This window comes from Eschrichtius robustus, chromosome 13, assembly GCF_028021215.1.
Source record: "Eschrichtius robustus isolate mEscRob2 chromosome 13, mEscRob2.pri, whole genome shotgun sequence".
NCBI classification, from domain to species: Eukaryota; Metazoa; Chordata; class Mammalia; order Artiodactyla; family Eschrichtiidae; genus Eschrichtius; species Eschrichtius robustus.
This window is the reverse complement of record NC_090836.1, coordinates 47,526,991-47,554,911: the sequence shown is the minus strand read 5'-3', so window position 1 is coordinate 47,554,911 and position 27,921 is coordinate 47,526,991. Positions and strand designations below refer to the sequence as shown.

At 52.7% G+C, this 27,921-nt stretch overlaps 1 protein-coding gene across 1 annotated transcript in view; it reads right to left on the bottom strand.

Moving 5' to 3' along the window:
• LRP1 (LDL receptor related protein 1) overlaps positions 1-20,913 on the bottom strand; it is a 79,731-nt gene extending 58,818 nt beyond the window's left edge. Inside the window, exons 1-6 of the mRNA XM_068559841.1 lie at positions 20,354-20,913; positions 11,990-12,112; positions 9,330-9,467; positions 7,132-7,251; positions 5,702-5,830; positions 5,318-5,581 (exon numbers count right to left, since the gene is read on the bottom strand). Of these exons, the coding sequence (XP_068415942.1) occupies positions 5,318-5,581; positions 5,702-5,830; positions 7,132-7,251; positions 9,330-9,467; positions 11,990-12,112; positions 20,354-20,420 (841 nt within the window). The 5' untranslated portion in view covers positions 20,421-20,913. The remainder of the gene's footprint in view (positions 1-5,317; positions 5,582-5,701; positions 5,831-7,131; positions 7,252-9,329; positions 9,468-11,989; positions 12,113-20,353) is intronic.
• Positions 20,914-27,921: the final 7,008 nt, after the last annotated feature.

Here is a 27,921-nt window from a genome sequence, read left to right as displayed (position 1 = left end):
TCCCATCACTCTGCTCTGCCCTGGGCCCAGACAGCCTCCAGACACTGACAGCCTGGGTGTGAATCCTAGTTCTGTCACCTTCCAACTGTGGAACTATGGGCAAGTCACTTGATGTCTCTGAGTCTCAGTCTGCTGATCTGGGATGGGATGGTGCATTAACAGCACTTAGCATGGGGCCTGGCACATGATAAACGCTCCACAAATGGGAGCTGTTGTTCATACCATTGCATGATCCTCCCTCACCTCAACCCCATCCTTCCTTACCTTTTCCATCTGTACCTCCAGCCACAGCCCTGTGGCCTCCTGACTGAAGGTAGGCCCTCCAGGTGGGCAGTTTGGGGCTGACACCTACTATTTATTCTTCAAGACAGTTCAGGCCCCCAGAAGGAAAATTTCTGTATTGCGGGCTTCCATAAGCCCCTTTTATCACAGCCTGCTTACCTGATTACAAATATTGTAAGGGCAGGGCAGGTCTTTCATTTTTGTCCCCAGCGCCTGACACACACGTACTGATTCATTCAACAAATATTTGGTGAATGCTGAGTGCTCACTCTGTTGTCCTAGAGCTGGGACTTAATTTTTTCCTTCCCTTCTACTGCCAGGATCCTCCTTTTCTGGCCTGAGGATGCCTAAGACAGTGGGACAAGACGTCTGCCCGGCAACGTTCTTGCTTGTCAGAGCCACTCTGGGATCTCACCCAAGGGCTGGGGGAGACGCTCGGGAGCCCGGGGCCTTTGCAGGTAGGGAGGAGACCACGGGGCAGGCCTGGCAGAAGTTTTGCTAAATGGCATGTCCTCACACTCCTGTTTCCTGCTGGGTCCTGATTTCAGCTCTTCTTGTTCCACCAGCAGGTCCGGGGATCAGCCACACTGGGTCAGCTCTGTCCCTGGGCTCCCTTCCTGCCCCGCTTGTACTTCCAGCCCCGCTCCCCTCCCCTGACTGGCCCAGGTCCACACAGGCTCTCAGTCCTGGGTCCCGGGGATGAGATGCTTGGACTCTGCAACTCTGATTCAGAATCAGAACAAGGGTCTTCCCACTATTGAGAAATTCTTGCTGGGCTCTAAAACACATCTCTCTTGCTTAAGTTACTTCCTTTGGCTTGAAAACAGGGAGGGGGTTGTTGGGAGCAGGCTGGGTGGAGAGGCAACTTCAAGGAGACAGCGGGGGAGGAGAGGACTGGGCTGGAGCTGTGCCGGGAGACACAGGGCTGGCCTGGCCAGGAAGAGGAGAGAAGGGCCATTAAATGATTAGGAAACTCGGAATGGGAATGGGAAGCAAAAGCACCAGGATGCGGGGGGCCCAAGGCCAAGAGTAGGCTGGCGAGAGCCCCCCAATATTCTGACAGCCAATGGGTGGAAAGGCCAAAGAAGCAGGTGGCCAGTTTTCATCTGTGACACTGGAAATGTTCTGTAGGCTGGGGTGGGGGCTGAGAGGGCCTTGGGTGCCCAGCTCAGTGGGAGCACGGCTCCCCTTCCAGCGGGGAAGCCAGTTCATCAGACTCAGAGGAGATACTCTCTCTTTCTCTGCCCCTTCTCTAGACAAATCACTGTCCTATTTCCTGTTGTGATTTTAAACACACACACACACACACACACACACACACACACGAGAGGGAGGGAAAAGTGAAGCTGGCCAGCTGGACTTGGGGGCCCATTTCGCAACCTTGCAGCCTGCAGCCTAGGAGGCCTTTTCTGGGCCTCCCCTCCAATCTCCTCCTTCCCCATGCAGCATGGTACAGGGAGGAAACCCTAGGACCCCCGAGGGCCCCTCCAGAGCATTCCCTCATACACAGTCCCAAACGAAGTGACTTCAGCAAACCTTATGTCCTTCAAGGCCTCTATTTGCAACCTCAGAACCTCCCCTCACCACACACACATCTTCCCAGGGCCCCGCTCCTGCAGTCTGTGCTCGTTCTTTCTACAGTAGAAACATCCTCAAAGTTCAGGGAAGACAAGTCAGAGGAGTGAAGCCTAGACAATGCAGGGCTGGGCTGGGCTGGGGTCAAGCAGACTTGACCTCCAGTCCTGCCCAGGGGCGGCCCTGCAGGGGACTGGACAGGGCCTGAGGTTCCTTGAGAGGGTGGTCAGAGGTGGGGGGTAGGGTGGGCAGGCCAGGCCTGTCAACTCCTCTTGGCCTCGGTTTCCAGAACTTCAGTCTTTTGTCTGTCACTTTCAAAATGCTTGCCATGTTTATGCGCAGCTTGCTCTACCATTTACCTACCATTTCTTTACATCAACTCACTTTTCTTATTTTGCTGCATCCTAAACAATCTATGAAATCATAGATTTGATATGCTAGTTGTAGGAGTTTCCTAATGGGTATTACATAAAAACATAACTATAACAATAAAAAATGCAAGTCCATACACGACCTAAAAATCAAGGCATTCCTGCTTTGGGAAAGGCAGTAGTAAACCCTGAGGGGTGGGCCATGGTCTTCCCTGAGGGTCTCCTGGCTCACCCCATCGTGTTCTCTAGTCATGGGATCAGAGTCCTCAGAGACCTCCCCGTCCTGCTGGGGCAGCGGCAGAGGGGAGGATGGACCGTGGAATTACATCCCAGGAGGGAGGAGAAGAGATGAGGACTGATTCCTAAGACCCACCCCCCAACCCAGGCCAATGCAAGACACAGGCTGGGGGAGGAAGGGCTGGCAGCCCAGCCTGTTAAGGGATGAAAACACACACACACACACACACGCAGGCACGCACGCACACACATGCACACACACCTGTCAGAACGAGTGAGGATGCGGTCAGTGGGTCTCTCCCCACTCTTGAGTAGAAACGGAGGGAAGGAGCTGGGCTCAGACAGGAAAAGGCCGGACCTCGGCCCTAAGCCTATTCCACAGAGCCAGTCATGAAGCCGCACCAACCACTGTGGGGCCTGGGAGGGGCCCTCCGAGGGCTCAGGACTGAGCAGGCCTGGCTCACAAACGCCCGAGGACCCATGTGAAACAGGCTCACTTCCTGGCCTCCTTCCTTCTTTCTATTCTATTTCTGTTTCCAGAGTTTTCTCCAGGGCAGGCTCCCCCTTCTTCCCACACCAGCAGGCGGGCTTCTCAGCCTCTGGGCTCTGGGCTCCAGCACCTCACCCTTGTCAGACTCCTCCCCACTGCATGGGGCTCAGGCCAGGGGTCCCACGGAGGTCACGGTCAGCCAAGAATGGCATGATTGCAGGGAGGGCTCCCCCAGAGGGCAGAGAGAAAGCAGGAGAAAGCAGCAGCCTTTCTTCTTCCTGCCCCTGGGGGAGCTAATTACAGGCCGGCAACCCACTGCACAGGTGAGTGCCTGGGACCAGCCACGCTGCACACCAGGGCAGGCCATCAGCCTCTCCTGGGAAGGGGGATGAACTGGGGGCGGGGGGAGGGTGCTGGGGAGAGACACTTCCGACATCCTCAGCTCAGGGTCCATAATTAGTTTGTGGGATGAGAGCAAAACAACCATCCTCAGGGTGACAGCCAGACATTGGGATGAGAGCAAAACAACCATCCTCAGGGTGACAGCCAGACATGCAGGCGGCATGGGGCATGGGGTGGGGGTAGGGCAGGAGGAAGGGACAGAGGTTGGGGCAAGAGGAACCCATTCATTTGCCCCAGCAGCATTTCTCCCCAGAACCTTCCGGTCTCTTCTGGCCTCCTGGACTCTGCCCCAGAGGGGCCCAACGAATCTAGCAAACTTTGAAGGCAAGGCTCTGTTTGCCAAGGGAGGGGTACCCACCTGAGGTTATTTCCTGCTTCTCCTGGGGAGGAAGGCAGGAGAGGGGCCAGGCCAGAGCAAAAAAGGTTCCCATCAGGGCACCCCCGCCAGCCACCTACCCACAAGCTCATCAGCCCATTGGCTGCCCTGAAGCAGGGCCAGGGAGGGAACTGCTGGAGCTGTTTGCCCAGACAGCCCTGTTGGGTGGGACCGTCGACAAGGAACAGGGAGAGGGCAGCGGTCTCATGGGGTCTCACCCTAATACTACCCTACCTACCACGACTGCCCACCCCTCAAGAGCTCAGCCAACCAGGCGTAGCAGCCCCCAGCCCAGCACTCCAAGGAGGACAGGTCTATCACAGGTGAGCCTTGGTCACCAACAGCTATGGGGATGCTGTGGAAGGGCTGCAGCTGAGGTGTGGACCACACAATGAGGCTGCAAGAGGGTGAGGGCTCTTGGAGGAACCCCTGCTTCCTCAAAAACTAAGCCCTTGTGTCCTCCTGGGATTTTGGTCTTCTGTGGGGATCATCACATGGGGACCCAGAGAAGGAACTTCAAGATCTTCTAGACAGGACCCAGGTTTACCATCCTAAACCTTGTGTGCACTGGCCTCTAGTTACTTCTGGCTTTCTCTGCAATTTATCTGATCTCGCCAGACAAGCTCAAACCCATTATGCAGATAAGGAAATCAAAGCAGAGACAGGGAGTTCTGGTTTACTCAAGGTCACAGATCAAGTTACCCTCTCTCCCGGGGGGTGAGATCAACCATAGGCCAGACCTCCCCCCTCAGCCCTGTGGTGCATTTCCTGGAAATGTGATGATGCCAGACGTTCTGTTTGTTTATGTAGCAGCATCTGAGATGAGCAGGACGGCTCCAGGCAGTGGATCTATGCCCTGGCCCCATCCCCAGTGACAGCCCATCTTCCACCTCTGAGACAGCGAAGTATGGCCTGGGAGGGAGCCCCGAAGGGGAACATCCAGGATATCTGAGAACGCTCACACGGCCCCGGCGCTCACGACTCCTCCTCTGGGCTCATGCCTGCCACAAAGCCCCCTAGAAACAGCCTCAGGACCCCTACAGCCACGCTGCAGCAGGGAGTCCGTTCTGGAGATGCCCCCAAGAGAAATGATGGAAGAGGAGATGGACCCAGCCTGGCCACGGCTCCTTTGCCCTCAGCCACAACTTAGCAAGGCTCCTCTGGCTCCAGGCCTCTTCTTTCCCTTGCTCTGGCTCTCGCTGTGTGGGAAAGCCCCTCTGTGGACTAATCAACACCCCTCTCTCTGAAAAGGGACAGCCCCTGGTCCCCGGAGGTTGACCAGTTATTGCCCCCATCGGGCACTTCTCCTGGGAGGTCCTTCTCTGCCCTGAGCCAGAAATGCAGGAGCCATCAGAGACTCAGCTCAGAGAGAGGGGAGGAAGCACAGCCATAACTCTGCCCCGGCTCCAAACAAGTGTCATCATGTGCAACCCCCTGCCTCGGCCTCCGTCAGGGGCTTTTGTTTAGGCTCCTGCCCCAGACAGGGGTCATCCCGAATATCCCTCTGACTCTGTCCCAGACAGGCTGTGTCTTGCCCATCTCCCCTGCCCTTCCCTGCCCTCCAAGCTGGAGCAGGTGACTCACGGTGCAGGCTGAGGGAGATGTTGATGGTGTGCTCATCCACGAAGCCCTTCAGGCCCGGCATGCGGGCACACTTGAGCTGTGTCTGGGCAGCACTGTCCCCAACGTGCACCCAGCACACCGTCTCGTTGGCGTAGCTGAAGTCCATGGCTGTGGTCTGCCGTGTGCTAGTGGGTGTGATGGTAGAGACCTGGGCCCCACTCAGGTATGTAGCCAGGATGTTCTGTGAGTTGGCAATCAGCAGCACAGGGGGCCGGTCTACCGGCTCTGTAGATGGAGGAGAGAAGGGTCAATGCAGCAAGTGGCCCTGGGACCTCTCCGGCCACTCCCCATCAGGGAACAACACTGAGGGCGCCCAGCTGTATGGCCACAGGTGACCCCACCTACCGTTCTTGGCCTTGCAGGAGCGGTTGTCTGGCTGCAGCAGGTACCCTTCCACACAGCCACACGTGAAGGAACCATCTGTGTTGGTGCACAGCTGGCTGCAGGTGCCATAAACCGAGCACTCGTCAAAGTCTGCCGGGAAAAGGCGAGAGCGTGGTCATTTCCAGCGTGCCAAGGGCAGGGAAGGGAGTGCCCTCAGACACCACCAGGGATGTGTCCATCCCTATGGCTACTTCGGAGGACAGTTTGGCAGAATCTATTACAATAAGAAATGTGGAAACTTTATCACCTAGAGAGTCCAGACTTGGAATCTACCCTGGAGAAATATCCACACACATGCATATTATCCATTCGTTCAGAAAAGATTTCTTGAGTACCTACTATGTGCCAGGTACTGTTCTAGGCTAAGGGGATACATCAGTGAATAAAACAGATTCAAATTGCTGCCCTCATAAAACTTAAATTATGATAATAAATGAAATACTGTTACTACGATAATAAGACAAAAAGGTAAATGGCATGTTAGAGGAGCTAGTGCAATGGAAAGTGGCTGGTGCTATGGAAAAATATTAAGCAGAGGAAGGGGACAGAGAATGCGGGCGCTGGGGGTGGGATTTTAGGGCAGTAGGGATGGCCTCACTGAGAAGGTGGCATTTGTGCAAAGACCCCAGGGAGGTAAATTTAAAACAGAAAAGTTTGCATTGTGTGTAACAGAAGAAACTGGGAACATCTTACGCGTCAAAAGGGAGATGGCCAAGTAAACTGTGGTAATAGTCATACATCACAGTGGTTTTTAAAAGAATGAGGTAGATCTCTACATATAAACATGGAAAAATCTCTAGAACATACTGGGTGAAAAAATTGAAAAAAAATATGTACAGTATGATATTTATGTAAAAAAAAAAAAATCACATGCACATAAACAGTACTTTCAATTAGATTCTCCATGAGTACATGTATACATGGACAGAAAAAGGCCTGGACAGAGAAATAGCAAACTGGTAACAGAGTTGACCTCCAGAGAGATGGGAAAGGGACCAGAACTGAAGAGGATTTGTCAAAGGGGACTTTGGTTTTATCTATAATGCTTTAATTTTTTTTTTTTTTTTTTTACAAGAAAACTCACATATGACCTATATAATTTTTTTTTTTTTTTTTTTTTTTGGCTGCGCTGCGCGGCATGTGGGATCTCAGTTCCCTGACCAGGGATCGAATGCACGCCCCCTGCACTGGAAGCGTGGAGTCTTAACCACTGGACCATCAGGGAAGTCCCTGACTTATATAATTTTTAAGATGACTTTTAAGAAGTCTGGTGGAAGCAAGTGGTTAGGGCCCACAGTCATGCCCTGAGGCTCTAAGGCCTGTCACCCCGCCTCCTGTCTTGCGCGGCCCACTACCCCTCACCCCCAGCACGCGCGGGCGGGCACACTTACCTTTGCAGGTCCTGCCGTCTGCCTGAAGTTGAAAGCTGTTGTTGCAGTAGCAGGTGGGCCCGCTGAGTGTAGGGACACAGTGGTGCTGGCAGCCCAGATGAGAGCACTGTCCTCGCTGTTCTGTGTGGGAGCAGGCGACACGTACTCAGGCCTCCAGACCCGGCAGCTGTACCCAGACTGCAACCTTCCCCCAACCCTTCAGAAACCACTTCTGCTGCCTGCAGTGTCAGAGATGAAGGGGCTTACGAAGCATCGACTCTAAAAAATATAGTGCCAGTGAGGAAACTGAGACCAAGGGTGGGTATAAGGCAGGTCCAAGGTCACACAGCCAATTATGATTTAGAACCCACATCTCCCTGCTCTGGCTGCCCTGGACTCCCTCTGTCCCCATGGAGAGGGGTTCTGGTAGTTTGTTGGGGTCAACGGGAAGTGGGGACAGTGATTCTCATCCCCTTCACATACCTCTTGCCTGCACTGCCCGAGGACTGCAATGTTGGCTTTGGGGCTGAGGGTGAAGAGCTGGCATGGAATCGAGTCTTTCTGTGCAGCACCCCAGCTCTTGTCTAGAAGCACCCCTGCAACCCATCCCTTGAGCTCTAGAGGCCTCAGAGAGAAGGCCCAAGGTCCAGGTAGAGGATAGGAGGAGGAGGAGCAAAACTGGCTCCCCTGGGATCCTTCTCTAATCTTCCTCCTGCCACTGACCCACTTCCACAGGGGAGACAGAAGGGAATGAGACAGGAGGGGGAAGAGGTGGGAGAGCAGCTGCCCCCCCAGACCAGCGACCCAATTAATGGCCTTGCATGGGGCCAGGCGGTCTGGCCACAAAGACCCCTTTGTCCAGCTGCCTCACACCCCTGCTCCCCGCCTCCCACCTAGGAGAGAGCACTGCCTGAGATGCTAAGACGTTTAGAGGCACTAAGCCTGCCAGGAGGAGCTGGGATCGGGGGCCAGGCCGCGGTTATTCCCTCTCCTCCCCATCTCTGCCCAAGAGCCCGAATGTGCTGCCCTGTCCAGCCTCCCCCAACACAGGGGGGAAATAGTGTTTGTTCTGGAAAATCTGGAAAAGAGTTTCTCTTCTGGATATGGGGTGGGAGGATGATGAGGTCCAACTTCTGTAATATCAGAGAAGGAAGTTCAAACCCTAGGTTTTTGAGGTTCTTGGTTGTTTTTGATACTGACCAGGTATACAAAAGCAAGCAAACTTGAACACGCGCCATCCGATAAGATGGGACGTGCGTGGTAATTGAAGTCAGCCCCTAGGCCCACACTCTGCATCCCATTCCAGGAGCTTCAGACGAAAACATGCAGAATCAACCAAAGGAAAGGATAAAAATCTTCCACAAACTCCCTTGCTCCACACTCCCTGCCCTCAGTGAACAAGATCCAGATGTGTCTCTTCCCACAGGCAGATGTTTTCTGACATGCGTTACAGGCACAGGACACGGTCCCCACCCCCCCAGGGAAGATTGCCCCACACCCAGGGGCTTGCCTAGGGCCTCACAAAGCCTTCTGCTCCAGGCCCAGACCTTGAGGGCAGTAGGAGAAGTCCCCATTCCCTGACTCACAGGCCTGAGGCCCTGCCTGTCCCCACTGCCCTCAAAGAATCTCTCCCATTGCTCACGTGAGATCCAGACTCTCCCTGGGTCATGGGGACCTCCAGGGGAAGAACTGCAGAGCTGGTGACCTGAGCTGCCTGCAGGTCAGGGAAGGAAGTCTGACCTATCATCCTACAGTTCCCTCTTCAGCCTGGGTGACTTTCCCATCAAGCAACTTCAGAGAGCCTCAAAGATCTGCACTTCCCAGGGGACGCCCTTGGGGGCCCTGGCAGGGGAGGCAGGGGGACAAAGCTCCAGAACCCCCCCCACCCCAGCTTCAATCACAGCATCTGCTCTTCTCTGTTCATACTCATGTAAGAAACCATTTGAAGAAAAGACCCCGCTATTTACAAAAATAAAAAGTACAAAAACGCTGATCTAGTATAAAGCTCTCATTTCACAGGTGGGAAACTGGGGACTGGAGAGTGACATGTAGTGACATGTCCAAGAACACACAGAGAAGTGCCCGGGGAGCAGGACAAGGCCTCATCCTCCCCAAAGGTGCAAGGACAGTCCTTGGATGGCAGGCCTCCAAACCTGTCAGGTGCCCACCTGAGAACTCACTGCACCCACCTGGGACGGGAGAGGTGGAAGAGCCCTTACCTCGGCAGTGGGGCCCCTCGTCCGACCCATCTGTGCAGTCCTGGACCCCGTTGCAGAGGCGGGACATGAGAATACACAGCTCGGTGCCCAGGCAATTGTGTTCGTTCGGCTGACATCGCTGGGTCTTACTCTGTGGACCTGGGGGCAGATGGAAAGGCCAGCATGACTGCGCTGGCTACAGAGGCTGTCTGCCTAGTTGTTCACTGGGGGAGGGAGTGGGGAACTGGGACTGGGGTTTCAGGCACCTGCACTTTTTAGATCTCAGGAGGCCTAGAGCCTGGATAGACTCTTCAACCTCGAGCTCTCCTCTGCCATTCCCAATAGCAGCTACACACCTGGGAGCCGCCAGGTGGAGGGGAGAACTAGGTTTTAGCAAAGAGTCCACTCCCCAAATGCCCCATGCTGTGGACCCCAATGCCTCACATTCTACACTCAGGAGACAAAGTACACCTCCTTCCCATAGCTCCCCAGGTCACAGAGCCTGGGGCTGAGAGCTGGACCAAGTCTTCTAGAACTGCACTTCTCAATATGCAGCATCATACGTGGCTACTGAGCACTTGAAATGTGACTAGTTCCAACTGTAAGTATAAAATGCACACTGGCAAAAACAAACAAAAAACAATGGGAGTTCCCTGGTGGCCAAGTGGTTAGGGCTCGGTGCTTTCACTACCGTGGCCCTGGATTCAATCCCTGGTCAGGGAACTAACATCCCGCAAGCCACATGGCATGGCCGAAAACAAACAAACAAATGAATGAATAAATAAAATAAAATGCACACTGGCTTTTGAAGACTTAATACCACAGCCACGAAAAAGAATGCAAAAGATCTCATTAATACTTTTAAACAAATAATATACTGAAATGATAATAGTTTGGATACACTGGGTAAAATAAAATTGAAATTAATTTCACCTGATTATTTTTACCTTTTTGAATGTGGCAACTAGAAAATTTCGAAATTGTGTACATGGTTTGCATTATATTTCTATTGGATGCACTGTTATAGACCCCCAGCCCCAGAGCAGCTGGCCTGATGCAAGGCTTTGGAAACGGTCAAAGGCTGTGGCCCACTGATGATGTCTTGGTACTTCCTTTGTTGCCCAAGAAGATAGGCTGGGGGGAGGGCAGGGTAGAGCTCCTGAGGGGATTCTAAGGAGGCCAGGTGACCTAGGGCGCTGGCTGAACCTGTGGGCTGGTAGACAGACCACTGCCCATTGGCTCCCAAGCCTGGACAAGGTGTGAGAGAGTGTCTGTATGTGAGTGCACCTGTCCGCCTGTGCCTGGTAGGAGTCCGCGTGCACAGGTGAGGGAGGTGTGTACCGTGGAGCAGAATGGTGTGGAGTGAGGGTGAATCTGTGAATCTCCACGTGTGCTGGTGCTTCTGGCCTCAGTATGTGCATTTCCATGTCCTTTTGGGAGCGAGTCTGGGTTTGTGTGTGAGTGTCTGGGAGCATCTGTCTGAGTGCAGGTTGTGTCTCTGCATCCCCATTTCAGAGTGTTGACTCTGCGTTGCTGTGAGAGCGTGTCTGTGCCAGCATCTGCCTCTGTCTGTGTATGTCGGGGAGGGTGGAGGGGAGTGAGTCAGTGCCCGGGAGGGGCTGAGTGTGGGTGTGACGGGTCCAGGAGTGTGCATGAGTGGGGACAGTGTGGGGATGTGTATAAGGTGGGGTTTACATCAACTTAAAGGGAGGATGGATAAAAAGAGCCAGATCTGGACCTTCCTCATGGCTTTCTTTATCCCTAACGCCAAGCATTGGGGTCAGAAATGTGGGGCATAAAGACGGCATCAGACAAGAAGATGCCCCAGGCTGAGCCACCCCCCCATACAAACACTTGCAGAATATCCCTGGCTCCCACACCTCCAGGGCAGGGTATGGGGGTGAGGCAGAGAGAACTGGTGGCTCCCTTTCTGGCCCTAAAATTACCCCTAATAATTATGGGTGAGGGTGTGGAGATGGGGCTGGGACAGGATAAAGCCGGAGAGAGAACGGAGACAGACCTAGGAATGCAGGGTCCCCTAGACCCCAGCCCAGATTAGCCCAGCAGGGGAGAGACTCTGCCAGCTGCCCAGGACTCTAGGGTCCCGCCAGAAAGTCCTCCACTCCCCCCCACTGGCAGGGTAAAGCCTGGGTGGGGACCTTTCTCCCAGTTTAAACAGCTGCCTCTGATTACACCACTTACGGAGGGCAGGGGGAGAGGGGGAGGGCGGGAAATGTGCAGGGGTGGGGCTTCTGGTACAGAGACTGAGCAAGAGCCAGTGGCCTTTGGCCTGGGAGCCTGAGGACAGGAAGGGGACCCAGCAAGACCTGGGGGCACTCATTAAGGATCAGGAGGTTCAGAGGTGGGAAGAAGAGGGATGAGCCAGAAAGGAGGGGAGCCTGGGCCCTCTCCTTCCAGCAAAGCTGTCAGCCCAGAGAACACAATCTCTGGCTGGCTTGGGAGTATAGCAGCTGAGGGAGCTCATTTCTGAGCACACCAAGCACCATGCCGGGCTCTTTGAAGAGGGGGAGAGGACAGTTTTAGCTGTGTCATGTACAAACAATCATAGAGCAAGGTCCACACCAGGCTAGAGCTCAACTGTCCTCATCCCAAACTGCCTGGGCCAAAAGGAAAAGGCATAAATCGGTGGTGTGGGGGAGGGATCCAGAAAAGGCACTTACAAATCTCGGGAGCCTCATCAGATCCATCGGGGCAGTCCCTCTCACCATCACAGCGCCAGCCCTTTGAGATACAGGTGATCTGGTCTCTGCAGGCAAACTGCTTGGGGCTGCAAGTCTTAGGGACTGGGGGCAAGGGAAGAGAACAGGGGTGTGAATGAGGGATGGAGGCCAACTCTATGGCCTTAAAGCCCTCTAGGGCTCCTCCTCCTCCCCCAGCATCAGTCTCCATCTGGCCCAGACTCTGACCCACAGTCCATGTGTTGGGGCACGTGGCTGGGGTTCACTCCCGGAAAACTGCGTACCTGCGACGGCGGGAGGGGAAGGATGCAGGGAGCACATTTAATTGCCCCCCACTCAGTCCCGAAGACTGCCTGTTCGGTGTGCCCTCCCCCAGTCCTCAGGGTCAAAGCCCTTGCTGTTCTCTGTTACTCTGGTCAGACACCAGCAACCCCACTTTGCTGACTGAGAGTGATGGGGCATTTAGGCCATTGACGTGTTTTCTCTTTATCTTCCTCCCTATCTCACCAGAGGTCCAGAGCTGGTCTTTTCTAACCTCTCTGCTCCTTCGCCCTCTGGGACACTTTTGGTCCCTGGGACCCATCATCCTGCCCATCTCCAACTCCTAACCACCAGGTCCCCAGATGGGATGTGTGTCTGGGGTGCCCTTGGCACAGTGGTGGCTTGGAGATGGCATCAGCAGAGGAGCACTGCCTCCACCTGCATTCTCTAAAGACACAGCCTCCCTTGCTGGTTAGACTTTCAGCAGATGCCCCCAGAGGTAAGAAGCACCTAAGATTGCTCAGGATGACAGAGCTGGAGAGCTGAGGCAGGGGGATGGCTGGGGTGACCTGTAGGAGCTGGTTTCAGCCCAGCCGACCTGTTAAGGTCCTATATCCGGGACCTCTTTGCCCTAACCCTTCACCCCCACCAGCTTCCCTCTGCTCCTGCCCCATTCTCTTACCTCATTCTCCGAGGATGAATTAAAGATGGTAACACTAACCCTCATTGTTACCTCAGTATGTGCCAGGAAATGTGGCACACTAGTTCTTTCCATGTATCATCTCATTTAATCCTCTCCACAATATGACAAAGTAGGTACTACTAATACCACCATTTCCTAGATGAGGAAACCAAGCCTCAAAGAAGGTGGGTTCACACAGCAGGCAAGTGACAAAATCAGGACTCATACCAGTTGAGCTGACTCTAAGCTTTTAACCAACCAGTGCACACCAGTCTCCCCATTCTCACTGAGAGGTTCTCAGGAGTTGTTCCTCCCAATCCCGTCACCATGCCCTCTACGGAAGAAAAGTACCCCCCTCCTTCACCCCCAACCAGTCTCCCAGCCCTTCATCGCCTCTTCCTTGGTCTCTGTCAATCCCATTTCTCTTCAGCTGTCGTGCACTGGAAGCCAGCTCTGTGCCAGGCACTGCACTAGGCACTGGGGTGCCAGGGAGGGGCGAGATGGCCCCTCAGGAGCCACAGCATCCTGGGAAGACAGCAGGGCAGAGTGAGCTCGGGGCTGGGACGGAGCAGAAGGAAAGTATGTCAGGGCTCTGAGCAGGGAGGGATGGAGTCTGAGGGGAGCCACACTGAGAAGACGTCCTCCCTCCCTAACCCCCATCTCTGGCAAAGGGGACTGCACTCAGGCCCCTGGCCAGGATGAGAGCCGAGTTCAGGAAACACATCAAGGATGGCCTGGCTAGGGCCCCGGCCCCGGAGTCCCCCTCCCCTCCCCCCCACCCTGAGCAGGGAATAAAGGCCCCTTGAGGAGGTGGATAATGCTGAGTTCATTGCCCCACTGGGCCAGCTGTGAGGTCTTCCCGGGGAAACAGCCCGCCAGCCTAGTTAGCATGCCGGAGAACGGTCCTCTTCCCCTGGCCAGCCGAGACTGGCTGGTCGGGGGGCGGGTAGAGGGGGCTGGAATGGGACTCAGAGGCAGATGGGCTGTTTGGAGCCCAGAAAGGCCCCCATGCCACCCCTGCCTCCACCTGGACTTTTAGTCCACGCCCCCTCTCCTCCCCAGGGTAGAACTCACAGCCCAGGCCTGAGGTCACCGGTTGGTCACTCCAATCTCCTCTCCAGTCCGAGTCCCAGCCACGATCCCCTCCTCCTTTGGCCCTCACTTTGTCCCCCCGCTGTCCCCCACCCCCATTTTTGGCCTGAACTCGACAGAGGAAACAGCAGCTGGCAAACTCCAAAAGCTGGAATGAGAGAGATTCACAAACCAGATGTGCTCTTGCGGAGGGAAGGGAGCGGGGGATGGGGAGTGAAAGGAAGAGGAGAGCTCAGGGCCCCTGTCCCACAGCAGCATCCCTTTGGGCCGGGGCAGGGGGACTGGAGGTGCACGTCTCCCACAGGTCAGGGCAGCACAAGGGTCTCGAGAGATGTGAAAGAACTTCCTTTCCATCAGGGATGGTGGAGAAAGCCCTAGGAATCTCAAGTGTGAAGGCTGAGGCCTGTCTTTGATTTCCTTCAGGGGGAAGAGGGGAGGAAAGAAACAAATAACCTACTTTGGGGCAGTCTACACAGCCAAGGGAAGCCTCACTTGGAGGCAGAGGGAGCTGCAGTGCGGTGGGGTAGGAAACTTGTAATCTGCTTAGAGCCAGCAGCCAACCCCACTGCCCTCAGCTGCGCCTTCCGCATCTGATGCCAGCACCCAGGAAACCCACCTCTGTGGCCTTAGATGAGGGAACAACGTGGCCTTAAGTTCAGGAGCAACTAGAGGCCTCCCCTGCCTCCCGCCCCTCATGAGACTTGGGGCTTTCTAAGGATATGAGCTAACATTTTTCAACATGGTCACTCTGTGTCAGCCACTGAGCTGAAACACTTTGTACACATTAACTCATTTAGATCCTCAAACCCTGTGACGTGGGTACTGTTGCAATCCCCATCATACAGACGAGGGAACTGAGGTACAGAGCGATTAGTGACTGAACCGGCGGTTCCTCACTGGCCACGATGATGGAGCCACATGAAGAAGGATGAAGAAGGGAAATGGCAGGGTCCTCTGGCGCTGGGAGTGGGGACAGGGATTATAGGAGGTGGCAGTGGCCTTCAGGGCTCCTCAGAGAGGAGGGGAGAGGGTGGAGAAGAGGGAAAGGGACAAGAACGGGACAGAAGAGGGAAGAGAGAAGGGAGAAGAAGGAGGAGAGGACTACGGAGGGAGAGCGAGTGAGGTTGCAGAGAGAACGCCAGGACACAGGGGCCGTCTGTTCTCAGCTTTGCCCGGAGATGAATGTGACCGCCATGCTAACTCTGGCCAATACCCCTGCCCCCCCTCAAACCCAGGCACCCAGCCCAGCCATGGCCCCCAGGGCCACCAAGATGGAGCCAGAACGGGAGGTGTAGGGTTGGGTGTGCATCCAGACACAACATGGACCCCGCTGCCCTGCTTGAGCCTTGGCTGTCGTCCTGTCCCATTCTGGGACCTTGGGGGCAGGGTGGGGAAGGGCAGTGAGAGGGCCTGACCAGAGTAGAGAGGGTGACTGGGAAGTACAGCCCTGAGGGAGTCTTCTCCAGAGGAGGGGACCCATCCGTTGATCCCCTTGGGAGCAGAGATGGAGAGGAAGAGAGGTGGTGAGATTTCCTAAAGACCCAGGAGACCCGAGACAGGGTAAGCGTGAAAAAGACCCCTGAGACCCTTTTCAAGAGCAGACACAGCAGAGGGAGAGATAGGCTGTGTATCAGGGGATGTTTTCTGAAAGGAGCCACGTGATATATCTAAGGGAACAGAGGAGCCAGGGGGTGGCCAGGGGGTGGGGGGCAGAGCCTGCAGGAATCTAAACTTTCAGACATATGGGGGTGGGACAGCAGGGGCCTCCCAGACCCTAACCAAGAGCTTTTCACTGAATTTTATGTATTTTGGGTGTTACCCGTGGCTCCTTCCCGCAGCTCAGCGAGGCTCAGACACATTTTTGTCATTCCTGAGTCTGGGCCTCTGCTTTGCGGCCTGGACAGACAGACAGGATGGCTTGGGCTGCTGGGGGAGGGGAAGGGTCTCCCCCTCCATCCTGAGTCAATATTGACTCAGCAGGACATTAGCCTGACCTCCCCACCATCTTTTCCTTTCCCCACAAGTAAAATCAGACCCTTCGAATGTCTCCAGAGGTCAGCATATCTCTCACCAGGCCTTTAGAAGCCCTTCCCACCTACCCCCCAACACACACACAGCTTACGCGCTGCAGAAGTAAAAGCTCTAAGCTCCTGACCCATTCCTCACACCTTTCTCCAGTTCTCAGGTCATGAGGAAGTTCTGCCAGAAGTCTAACCTCCCTCCTCCTGTCTGAATGATCTGCACTCCCTCTCTTACTCAACCCACAAAGGGTATCAAGTTCCCTTCTTCCAGAAACATTCTCTCCAAAATTAGTGGAGGGGGAAGAAGAGAGAGGAACTTGGAGGAAAGTGGAGGGAGAACTTTCACTGCCGAACTGGATATTCCAAGCTTGGCCTGGGAGGGGAAGAATAACTCCAAAATGGCGAGCACGTGGGAAAGCCCAGGAGAGACTTCTGCTCCCAGGTAGTTTTCAAGATACCAAGAGGCCTGGATGGAGGTGGATGGAGACAGACAGAGACAAAGCAAGAGACAGAGACTGAGAGAGACAAGACAGAGAATGCCACAAAGGATGAGAGAAGGATGAGATAAGAGAGATGAGAGGATGAGAGACAGAGGTTGTTTGAGGCCAAGAGAGCACACACCAATGATAGACAGACAGAGGCAAAAACCAGGGAAGGGGTCTCAGTCGAGAGGTTGCCAAGACAATGACACAGTTGTCTTGGGATGAACCCGGAGAATAACATCCCTGAGACTCAGGGTGGGGAAGCATATACCTTGACTTGGACAAAGAGAGTCCCTGCCCTAGCAGTGCCTGACCCAAGGGAGACTCAGAATAGGGGCCGCTGCCTCCCACGGAATTGGGAGGGTGGGAGGAAGGAAGACTGAAGCTCTTCAACAGGGAAGCCAAGGCCTCCAGGAGATTCTCATCTTCCCTGGGGGTGCAAGAGGGATAAATACCTCCCTTCACTGTCCCTCACCTCTTTCCCAGGGAGGTTTTACACTGGGGCCTGGGGCCACCGCACCGGAAGCAATCCGGAGCCAACTGCTTCCTTCTCCAAACAATGCAGGATCCTGCTAACCAGGCTGAAATCTGGGACTGAACACAGGGGCATGGGTCTAGGTTCTTCAAACACCCACACCCAGCACCCAGCTCCACCAGGTCAGGGACAGCTTGCATGGTCCCACTCAACTGCACTCAGATTCCCAAAGGGCAAGAAGCCCCCATCCAGAGCTGGAGGACTTGAATGCTGGAGAGTTCATAGAGGGTTGGGGAGGGAGGGGGTGGTGCCCTGACAGGAAACTACTGAGGGGAATACGCCTTAGGCTTTGGGTTTTGATATGCAAAGGCTGAGACTACAGCAAGAGGAAAGAAAGTTAGACTTGGTAAGGAAGGGCTTCCCAAAGGTAAGGAAGGAGTTTTGTAAAGTTCCGGGGATTTGGACAGGATCTGGCTCTGGCCAGGGCCCCTGCTGACATCCTTAAGAGGCCCAGTGATGGGGAGTGGTTGGGGGCAAAAAAATATAGAGAAAATGGAGGAAGGGGGAGCAAGATTAGGAGAAAAGGAAGTCTTGAGAAGCAGCCTCAAACATCAAAATATCCCTCCATCCCCAAATCAATGTCCTACACATCCCTGGTTTGACAGATGAGGGTGAGGGGAGATGTCCAAGATCTGAGTCTGACCAGGGGAGAAAGGAGTTTGGAACCATCTCTCAAAGAGCCAGAAGGCAAACAACTCAGCCTCATAACTCACTTAACTGTCCAGATTGTCTGATAAATGGTAATACACTGGCTCGAGGGGGTACGTGGAGATGGGTAGGAGAGAGGAAGGCAGCCAGCCCTCTCCACTACAAAATGTTCCTAATCTCAGCAGGAACCTCAATAACTCCTCTTCCCATTCCCCATTCCATCTGTTTCTCCATCCTCCCAGGTAGCAAGTATACTCAATTCTATCTACTAGCAGGGAGTGACATTGCTTCCCAAAGAGAAGGGGACCCTGGGAATTGGGTTCAGGCATAGCAGAGAAGGCAGAAATGGTGGAGAAGGACCCTAGGGCTGCTCCCTGGAGGGAAAGCAGCAAGGTCTGTGATAGCAGCAGAAAGGAAGGTTAGACATTGAGTCAGGTAAGCTGGAGCCAGGACGTGTCCTTCTCCAGAAAATGAAGGAGAAAGTTCCGTGTCTGTGGGCCTGAGACATGAGGGCAGGGGTGGGAATAGAGGAATCCCTAGGCTGTCCTAGACAACATTGGCCCTACAGGTCTGTGCAGTTTCCCTTTCGCACCCCACAGAATGGGGTAGAACTGATGATTCACTATTCCCATTCTTAAGGTGAGAACAGTATGTGTGTTTGGGGAGGGGTCCTCTCTCCAGGACTTTGGATAGAGTTTGGTTTGAGCTGGGGTTACAGCTGTGGACTGGGTGGAAACTTACAAAAGCGTGGGAGACCATTAAGGAAAACACATCCAGTCTCCCTCTTCCACTCACCACCCACCAACTTGGTGTGACAGACAGAATCGCTCTGGAACCCTGGGGGTGAAGCTTCCTGGGGCCATTCCTGACCAGGCTGGGGACCTTTTCTGCTCTCCACAGAGACCTCCTTGTCCCTCTGCCTAACTCCATCCGCCTCCCATCGTGGGGCTCTTGATGGGTCACTCTCTCTTAAAATTTTTTTCTATCCCTCCCAGAAGCCGCTGTGCTCAAATCTTTCTGCCTCAGTTTCCCCTCTCACTTCACAGGGCTGAGAACAAGAGGAAACAACATGCATAACTGAATAAGTCATGGGCAAGGGCTAGTCTGAAGGGTATTCAGGGCACAGCCTCTTTCCTCCTCTTGGGCAGATAATTGATGTGGGGTGGGGGTTAGGCAGACAGAGTCCCCAAGACAGCATAATTGAGTGCTACTGAATATATTGTCTTTCTGGGCACAGCTACTTCCTGACCCCCTAACCTCCCTCCTCCCACTGAAGCAAGTTGTGGGGAGGGGAAGAGAGAGAGAGAGAGATAGTCTGGTTTCAGAGAAAAACTTTCCCAATCACAATCTGGCAAAATTTAGAAGATGGAGGAGGGGTGCATGATGGTATTGGGTCCAGATTTTTCCCTGGATGAGAGGACTAAAATGACGGGAAGGGATGAGATCCCACCCCTTCCAAATCAGGGGCCCAGCCCAGCCCAACCCCATGACCCCAGCTCAGAGCTTGAGCAAGACTTGAACCAGTGACTCACAAGTAAGAGGGAAAATAGCTGACATTAAAGAAAGGCAAGAGGGCACCCCATTTCTCCAAAAGGACACAGTTCTAGCCCAAACCTAACGGCAGTATACAAAGTGTGTGCGTATGAGGGGAGGAGGGGAAATGGTGGAGAGAAATAAACACACCTACCAAAGGAGCAGGGAATTAGGGGGTGGGGGCATAGCCATAACCCCATCCAGCCTCCAACTCTCCTTCCAGTACAAACTGTGATCAGACCAGAAGTCAGGGAGAAAGCAGCCTTCCTCCACCCTCCCACCTCAGCATTCCAGGCCATTCTACAGTCCCCTTCCCCAATGATGACATCTAACGTTTTTCATCTCAAAGCTCCCAGGAATTAAGAAGGAAAATTCAAAGTCATATAGCTTCGCCTTCCCCCACCCGCTACAGCCCCCAACACAGCCCTTTCCAGGCTACTGACAGAGGCCCTGAGAGGGGGAAGTGCTCATTTCGGAACCCAGGCTGGCAGCCCGCTGGATCCTGGACCCAGGCCTTCAAGCCCGGTCTCCAAGGGCCCAGATTCCACACCCAAGCAGGGGGCCCTCCCGTGGCCCTCTCTCTCCCCACCACAGCCATCCCCCCTGTCCTGCCTGCCCTCTGCCCAGCGGGGCACCCCTGACCCGGCTCCCCTTCCTTCTGCAGAGGCCACTGCAAAAGGACCCCCGCCCCCTTTTGCAGCCAGTAAACAGCAAATCCGGATTCCTTTACAATTCAGATGTGTTGTGGGGGGGTGGAGGATGTAGGGGAGGCGGAGGCCCTCCCCCACCAGAGATAGGAAAAGAAGGCCTCTAGATGCCAGAATCAGAAAAAGGGGGATCCCTCCTCTCCCTTCCCAGGCCTCTGGTCTTTGTTTGGGCTGGGGGGGGTCCCAGAAGCATCATTTGCCTGGGGCCCCTATCCTCCAAATTGGACCCCCATCCCCACCCCCAGTCAGGCCGCTGCTGTGTCAGCTGGGCTGGGATAACAAAAGGCACCCCCTCCCGCGTCTCCCTTTCCCATCCGAACGCAGGAGTGGGGGCTGGGGAGTGGGTGTCCCCAGGGGTCCAAGGGGGCCGCGGAATCTCACTCACCATCGACAGCGGCCGCGACCAGAGCTGAGAGCAGGGGCAGCAGCAGCAGCAGCGGCGGGGTCAGCATGGTGTGGGCTGATGCAAGCAGCAGCCCCCTGCCCTCTGGTCCTGTTACTTTTCGCCGTCGCCGCCCCCCCCCCAATTGGGGGGTCCCCTTTTTCCTCCTTCCTCCCTTCTCCTCCTCTATTCTTATCCTATCCTTCAGCAAAGCTCACCAGGGGTCTGGGTGAAGAGGTAGAGTTCGGAGCCCCGTGGGGAGGGCCTGCAGACGGGGGTGCACCCTCTGCCTCCAAATCCAAACCCTTCACCCCCGGCTTTTCTCTTCGTTCCTCTTTTTCCCCCTCCCGGGCGAAGCTCACAGCCCCATCTCCGAGCCGCCTCCGGCTGCAAAAATGCACAATTGGGAGGAGGCGGGGTGGGGGAGTGGGGGGCGTGGACCGGGTGGGGGAGCCTTCGGAAGGGGCCTGATGGAGCTATGGGGTCTCCCCTCGTTTCCGCCTCCTCAGTGCACGGGCCTGGAGCTCGCACCACTGTTCCCCGGACTGAGGTGCCGCGGGGCGGGCTGAGGGGGGGGGAGAGGGAGGGGACCGGGAGAGGAGGGAGGGAGAGAAGGGGCGGGGAAAGAAAAAAAGGGGGGGGGGAGAAAGAGCTACGCGGCAATCTTGTGAGTGCGCATGCGCCGATTTGGCGCGCTGCCCTGGGGAGGGGGAGTCAGAGCGGCGACCAGATATGGATCTCTGGCTACCGGTCCGAGAGCGGGGGGTTCCCGGGGTCCCGCTGGCTGATTTTGGGCGTGGAGCGCCCATTCCCGTGACTGGGCCTTTCTCCCTTGCGTTCGGGAGCTGAAGGGGCGAGGGGGGTTGGGCAGGGGGGTTGAGGAGAGCTGAGCGGCTTTTCTTTGAAACTCGGTGTCTTGCCCTAGAATTTCAGGCCCCGTCTGCGGATCCAAGACCGGGAGGTCTGGACAGAGGCCTGATCTCCTGGGGGAACCCTGACTGTGCCTTCCCATGACTGGGGTGGGGTCGGGGGCTGCCAGTCCGCGGGGAAGATGCGGGGAGAAGCTGAGCTTTGATTTGGAGACTTAGTAAAACCTGGACGGGGATTGGGGCCTGCGGCGGAGGGGGGCGGGGTGGGGGAGGGGCCGAGACAGCCTGCCCCCACCTCGCTCCCGGACTCGGAGTAAACAGGGACACCCGCCGGGACACGCCGGAGCTTGTCTGCCCGCCTAGGGCTTGGGGATGGAGCCCACCTTAGTACCCGCCCCGCCCTGTTTGCCTGGCACCGGGAGAGGCAGGCCCTGGTTTGGAGGGAGGTGAATCACCAGCGGGTGGGGTTAAGGAAGGTCCACCCACTTTCGCCCCAAGAGGTCGGGGCTCATTTACTTTTTTGTTCGGTGTTTTGTTTTTTCATACCTTCTGACTGGCTTCCCACCAAGTCGGGGTTTTAGATTCCGGGCAACAGGGATTTGGAATAAGATGAGGGACTCTGGACCTCTGTTTCCAGGCCTCGAGTTCTAAGGAGGTGTCTGCTGAGTGCCGGACCTTTGTCCAAGCCTGAGTCCGTAAGGGAATGCTGCTTTGAGTCCACAGGGCGCCGAGCGGTTCCCAGAGCCCAGTGAATGTGCTTCTGGCCACTGCCCCCTTCTGGGCGGTGTTTTAAGGCTGTACCTTGGGTGTCTGACTTTCTGGTGTCTGGAAGTCAGAGATCAGGGAGACAGCAGGCGACGCCAGAAATTCACATTAGAGATGAGGGAGGCTTGCACCACCCTTCTCCCTTTTAAAGTTCTAGTCAAGGAAAGGCCCCAAATCCTCACGCCAGCCTGGCCCTGGCAGAAAGTGGAGCAGCATGGAGGACTTGTCTACTAATGGCAGTGAGAGCAAGAGAGGAATCCAGAAGGAGCTAGACCTTTTCACCAAACCAGAGCTTCCTCCTGGCTCGCTTTGCTCAGGGCCAAGGCCACCTGCCTTTAGTCTCCCAGGCCAGAAACCTCAGACTTACTGCCAACCTGTCTTCTGGGCCTTTCTCTCCTATACCAATCTTGCAAACCTGTGCTCAAGATTTGTCATTTTCTTCCTTTGAAATGGAGTTCAGACTTCCTCCATTTCCACTGCCGGAGTTTCTCTGGGCAGGGGTGGGGTCTTATTCATCCTTTCATCCAGACCTCATGGGCTAACACAGTGGTGGTCACATGGCAGGGACTTACTAAATGTTTTTAATGAACTCCTACTAGGTTCCTTCTTCTCCCAGGACCCCCTCCCCATGTTGTCATCCAGGTGAAGTCAGATTGAAACAGACTTCAGGTGGCTTTGCAAGGAAAAAGCTAGCTGGAGTGACCATACGTAGCCTGAGAGGGTTGTGAGGGGGCAGCCCCATTCCTCTCCCTGATACCTATCTCATGCAGGTAAATCTTCCTGGAACTGCTTTCCCTGTGTCTCTTCCTGGCTGGCAAACCTCTACTGGGTGTCTATAGACAATGGAATCAAATGTGAACTCTTCTCCCAGTCGTGGCCTCCCAATATCTGGCCTCAGCCAGCATATCGACACTTCTCATTTGCTACATCCCAACCCCTGCTATCTCCTGAATGTGAATGTGTGTTTATTTTTATGAACGTTATATTGTAAAAAATGGTAATACTTAGTGGTTGCAAAATTCAGAGTATAGGAAGGTACAAGATGAAAAGTAAACTTGCCACTACTCTCCATCCTCCCATTCTTCAGTCCCACCCTCAGAATAACCACTGCTAAGAGTTCCTTGGGTCTCCTTCCAAGAGGTTTTTTTTTTTGAAATGATAAACAGGGAATTCCCTGGTGGTCCAGTGGTTAGGACTCCGTGCTTTCACTGCTGAGGGCCCAGGTTCAATCCCTGGTCGGGGAACTAAGACCCCACAAGCCACCTGGTGTGGCCAAAAAAAAAAAAAAAGGTAAACAAATATAAATAAACATCTTTTAAAACCACAAATGAGCTCATACAGTATATACTGTTCCGGAACTTGCTTTTTTTTCAGTTAACTCATCTTGATCCCTTTCCACATTGTACACACACATCTATCTCACTCTTTGTATTGGCTGCTTGGAATCTCCTTGCTTGGATACTCCACAGTCTACTGGGATTGTTGGGCCCTTGGGTTATTTCCAATGTGTGAAGTGCTGAGGTTGTCTCTATAAGACAAAAGAATGCATATTTCTACCTGAGCCTTTAATTATACTCTTCTCTCAGCTGCTTCCTACCCTCATCAGCAAGGCTCTCCTGTTATTCTCACTCTGCCCATCTCTCCTGTTCCAAACTTGCTCTCAAGATAGCCTCAGTACCGAGAATTTAGCACTTAATTTCGAGGGTTCTGTGTCCACCATCAGACCATATGGTGGTCCCTAAGGGCAGGTAACATGTCTTTTACTTCTTGTATCCACCCAGCGTTAGGACCTCTTGATTGTTCAGTGGGTAAGCTGACAGGTGTGTTAGGACTAGGGGAGTCTGCACTGGTAGAGGAGACAATCATAATTAAGTACCATCGAACGGGATGTGACTGGAAGCATTTTCTTCATATTTCTCCTATAGCACCCATTATGTAGTCCCTCTCTCCCTCAGCTTCTTCTCTTTCTCCCCACTTCTTTTCAAAGAAGCTTTTTCCATCTTCAAACCCTTGGGTTGGAATTGTAACCAAATAGGGGAAACCAAGGAGGAATTCTCTGCAATCCATGATCGGAATATCAAGAATGGTGACAGTGGGCAAAGAAATTGGTGGAGAGGATATCCCCTTTTTTTGGATCTCCCAGCAGATTATTAAACATCTCCCTTTCCTGTCGACTGTAACAGGCACTGAGATGGGGCATTAAGGGGGCAGCTCTGGGATTGAATGTCAGGCCAGAGACTGATACCACCTAGCGGTCAGCTAAAGAAGTGTAAACAGGAAGAGTGTCTGAAGGGTCTGGTGGAAAGTGGGAAGAGAACCAAGATTTACTGAGTACTTACCATATACCAACTCCATGCAGTGGATTTTACATGGATTAGCTCATTTAAGTCTTATAACCGCCTTGTGGCATAAGTGTTCTTTTCAGTTTGTAGATATGGAAATAGAGTCTCAGAAAAATTAAGGAATCTGCTCCAAAGCACAGTGCAGATTGGAGGCCAGTTTTCTTTCATTTAATAAACATTTATTAGGTACCTCATATGTGCCAGTTACATTGGTAAGCACTAGGGACAAGAGATGGAAACACAGTCTCAGACTTCAAGAAGTGTACAGGTTAGTGGGGTTGTGCAATTAGATCACTGACAATTACAACAAAGTACCTTAATAACTGTGATAAAGGTACATGGCACAGAGGGAACCAGGGCAGGATACCTATTCCAGATAAGAGGGTCAAAGCAGGGCAGAGTAGATGATACCAGGTTATGTGTTGAAAGAGAGGAAGGAGATGATAAACAATGACAGAAGGAAAGTGTGTTTTAGGCTGGAGGACAGGCAAAGGCATGGAGGCATGAAGAAGTTTAAAACATTTGAGGCAATTATGGTATGGCTGAAGCTTAAGGTACTTATTGGGGAAGATAATGGATGAAGTATCAGGGAGCCTAATCAAAAGGGTGATTTTAGCCACACTAAGGACTTAGAATTTTTTTCTAGAAGTAGTGGGGAGCCAGGTGAGAAATTGATGAAGTCCTTAATGCACAAGCCATAGAGCTGAAGAGGAAGAGGATTCCAGGTAAAGAGGTAGGATCAAGTATATTAATTAGTTTATCATGTTGGCCTAGAGGATAGTGACAGGGAAAGCTGAGTCTAGAAACTGTGGCTCACATTAGAATGTTCTCAACTTCTCAGATTTTGGCGGCACATTAGAATCACCCGGGGAGTTTTAAAATCCCAGTGCTGACAAAAAAAATTCTCAGTGCCAGAGAACTTGTACTACTTGACTTCAAGACTTGTAAGCTACCGTAATCAAGACACTATGGTACTGGCATAAGGATTGACAAACAGATCCGTGGGATAGAATAGAGGGCCAGAAATAGACTCACACTTAAACGTCATTTAATTTTGATGAAGATGTCAAAGCAATCCACTGGGAAAAGGAATATCTTTTCAACAAATTGTGCTGGAACAACTGAATATCCATATGGGAGAAATAAGTAAATCGTGATCCCTACCTCACACCATGTGCAAAAATTGATTCAAGATTAATGACAGACCTAAGCCATACAAGCTAAATCATAAGGTTTTTAGGTGAAGACATGGAATATCTTCATGACTTGGAAGTAGGCAAAAATTTCTTATGTCATGGAAAGAAATAACCATAAAAGAAAAAAATTGATAAAAGAAACATCAAAATTGAAAACTTTTGCTCATCAAAAGACACCATTAAGAAAATGAATAAGTAAGCCAAAAGGTAAGTAAAATATTGATCTCACAAAGAACTGGTATCCAGGATACATAAAAAAGTTCCTATAACACAGTAATAAAAAGACACCCCATTTTAAAAAAATGGACAAAAGATTTGAACAGATACATCACAAAAGAACATGTATTAATGCCCAATAAGCACATGAAAAGTGCTCAATATCTCTAGTCATCAAGAAAATGCAAATTAAAACCACAGTGAGATAATTCTCCATACTCACCAAAATCGTTAAACTTTAAAAAACTGACAATACCAAATGCTAGTGAGAATGTAGAGCAATTGGAACTCTCATACAGTGTTGGGAATGTAAAATGTACTATAAGTTTGGAAAAATATGTAGCAGTTTCTTATATAACTAAGCACATATCTACCCCATGACCCAGCAATTATACTCCTAGTTATTTATTCAAGAGAAATGAAAACGTATGGTCACACAAAGATTCAAAGCATGTTCATAGGGCTTCCCTGGTGAAGCAGTGGTTAAGAATCCGCCTGCCAATGCAGGGGACACGGGTTTGAGCCCTGGTCCGGGAAGATCCCACATGCCGCAGAGCAGCTAGGCCCATGCACCACAACTACTGAAGCCCGTGCGCCTAGAGCCTGTGCTCCCCAACAAGAGAAGCCACCACAATGAGAAGCCCGCGCACCGCAACGGTAGCCCCCGCTCCCCGCAACTAGAGAAAGCCCGCGCACAGCAAAGAAGACCCACTACAGCCAAAAATAAATAAATAAATTAAATAAATTTTTTAAAAAAAGAATGTTCATAGTAGTTTTCTTCATAATAGCCAAAAACTGGCTATGGCCCAGGTAGCTATCATTTTTTTAAAAAAGGATAAACAAACTATGGTATATCTCTACCATGGGATACTACTTAGTAATAAAAATGGACACACTATGTATATACACAACAACACGATAAATCTCAAGACATGGTGAGTAAAAGAAGCCAGACATAAAAGCACATCCTGGTTTTTTGTTTTGTTTTGTTTTGTTTTGTTTTTAATTGAAGTATAGTTGATTACAATGTGTGCCAATCTCTGCTGTACAGCAAAGTGACTCAGTTATACACATATATACATTCTTTTTTTATATTATTTTCCATTATGGTTTATCACAGGATATGGAATATAGTTCCCTGTGCTATACATTAGGACCTTGTTGTTTATCCATTCTAAATGTAATAGTTTGCATCTACCAACCCCAAACTCCCAGTCCATCCCTCTCCCTCCAAAGCACATCCTGTTTTATTCCATTTATATGAATTCTAGAACAGACAAAACAAAGCTACCGTGGAAAAAATTAGAACAGTGGCTCCCCCAGGGGGTGGGGTGAGGATAATGACCTACATCTTGATAGGGATGTAGATGTCATACAGCAACCAAGTGGTAGGGCAAGGATTTGAACCCAGGTGGCCTGGCCCCAGAGGCCATGGTTTTAACCACGTTACATTGCTTTGCCCTCGTATGCTGCAGCCTTGAGTGTGGATGAGATTACAAGGAAGGGTAGCCTGTGAAGACAGGAGACTGAGAAGGAGCACCCAGACAGGTAGGAGGAAGACTAGGAGAGAGGGACCATGAAAACCAGTGGGGGAATAGCTTATTCAAGAGTGGCTAACAGTGTTGAATACTGCTGAGCAGTCCAGACAGAAAAGGGACAGGCCATCATTCTAGGAGGGCATGTGTGACATGGGTCAGAACAGTTTCATTGGACTGGTGGGGGCAGTAGCCAGCTGGCAGTGTACTGAGGAGGTGAGGAAGGGAAGACAGGGAATGTGAATAACTTTCCCAAGAAGCTTGGCTGCACCGGGGCAGAGGGAAAGGCAAGACAGTAATTAGAGTGATAGTTAGAGGGCTGGAATTTCCTTGCAGAGGCTCAATCCTGATCACAGTTGACTCCATCCAGAGACGCTTGCTTTCGCCCACCCACCAGGGCTGCTAATTGTCCTTCTGTGAGGTGAAGGTCTGTTGGCCACAGTAAGCCCCTGACAGCCGCAGGGACCTTGACATTTGGGACCTTGAGATCAGCTGACCCCACCATTGCTCACATCCTGTCATCCTTGGCAGGCCTCAATGGGCGTTCACCCTTCTCCACTCAGCCTAGTGCTTCCTCTTCCTGACCACCCTTGCACTGCTCCCCAATCCCTTCCTTGCACAAGGCACTGGGTCACCCTTGGCTCAGAT